At 38.7% G+C, this 1,747-nt stretch overlaps 1 protein-coding gene across 1 annotated transcript; it reads left to right on the forward strand.

The window, feature by feature from the left end:
- Positions 1–396: 396 nt before the first annotated feature.
- LOC116755635 (origin recognition complex subunit 6-like) lies at positions 397–1,370 on the forward strand. The gene is given in 2 exon segments (XM_032635385.1): positions 397–458; positions 460–1,370. Coding segments are annotated over 2 exon segments (657 nt in total). The 3' UTR covers positions 1,055–1,370.
- Positions 1,371–1,747: the final 377 nt, after the last annotated feature.

Here is a 1,747-nt window from a genome sequence, read left to right on the forward strand (position 1 = left end):
GAAAGCAAGAATGTGAAAGTTCATGTTAATATAGTACAATTAACATTAAAAGTTAATAATATTATAGATCATTCCTTTTCTGTGCATAGTAAAAATTGTTATATTTTTGTACTGGCCCTACCGTTAATTAAAATATTATTTTCTCTGCTTATTAATTTCTGGAAGGCTAACTGATATTGCCTTCATACTTTATAAAGGGTCCTAGAAAAGCAATATTTGTCAGATGTTTCAGGGAAAATAGTAAAAAGGGAATAGTTATACATGTTGAAAAGAGCTATTGTCAATATACAGTTTCTTCTACCAAGAAAATAATCCTTTCCCTCTAAAGAGCTATTAGTTTTTAGAGCAATATTTCCACTATTCAAAAAGATTATGTAGGTAGTCTTTGTACGCGCCATGGAGCCTGGTCTGATCCGGCGTTTAGCCCCGCGTCTGGGCATCGCCGAGCCGGGGGTGCTGAGCTTCCTGCATGAAGTGCCCCTTGGACAGGGCTTATTTAATTAAACTTTCTGGTTTGAACAAGAAGATGTATCAGAGTTGTCTTAAATCTTTTGAGTGTTTACTGGGCCTGAACTCGAACATTGGAATAAGAGACCTAGCTGTACAGTTTAGCTGTACAGAAGCAGTGAACATGGCTTCAAAGATACTGCAAAGCTATGAGTCCAGTCTTTCACAAACACAGCACGTTGATCTTGGCTTATCCAGGCCGCTTTTCACCACTGCTGCACTACTTTCAGCATGCAAGATTCTAAAGCTAAAGGTGGACAAAAATAAAATGGCAGCCACATCCGGTGTAAAAAAAGCCATGTTTGATCGACTCTGTAAACAGTTAGAGAAGATTGGGCAGCAGATCGACAGAGAGCCTGGAGATTCAGCTACTCCACCATGGAAGAAAAAGAAGACAGTGGTTGAACCTTCAGCAACGGAAATAGAGAATGTAGTAGAGATCCCACATAAACCGCAAAAAGATGAAGATCTGACACAGGATTATGAACAGTGGAAAAGGAAAATTTTGGAAAATGCTGCCAAAGCACAAAAGGCTACAACAGAGTGATTTCAGCTCCCGGACCACCTGTACTGCAAACCAGCAGTGCATCTGCCACGTCAAGGAAGATGTGAGGGTTTGGAAATTTGTTTGAACTTTTATAACAAGGATCCTATCCTTCATAGAAAAGAAGCCAGCATTGGGGCTGAGCAGGGTGGCTCTCACGTGGGCAGCAAATTCGTTAGATTAGCCACAGTGCCTGGTTGGCTCAGCCTTGGCTCCCCACAGGTCTGCTCTCTCCTACAAAATGTCACTGAAGCTATTTTGCTTTCTTGTTTTGTTTTAAGCAAAAGATAGTCTCCTGTCCTATCCAGAATATGAAATTCAAGCTGAATGGAGTCTAAAGATTTTACTTAAGTTTTTGTGTTAATCTCTAGGTTTGACTAAATATATAGTACAACCTAAGTTAATAAATATTATTTTTATATACAAAAAAAGATTATGTAGAACATGTGTTAAACCATTATTTATCTCTGCAAAATATTTCTAAGAGCATATGTGCATCTAGGCTAGGAAAGTATGCAAAAATCCCCTAGCATTTTCACATTGAGCCACATGTATTTAACAAACACCACCTCAAAGAGGAACATTACCACCAAAGCACTACACAGTAGGAGGGAACTGAGAGATTTCTAAGAATATATGGGTGTAATTTTCTGTTAACCGAGAGTGATTGACAATTCGTGGAAATCTGCCTTTAAA

The sequence above is a fragment of the Phocoena sinus genome, chromosome 6, assembly GCF_008692025.1.
Source record: "Phocoena sinus isolate mPhoSin1 chromosome 6, mPhoSin1.pri, whole genome shotgun sequence".
NCBI lineage: Eukaryota > Metazoa > Chordata > Mammalia > Artiodactyla > Phocoenidae > Phocoena > Phocoena sinus.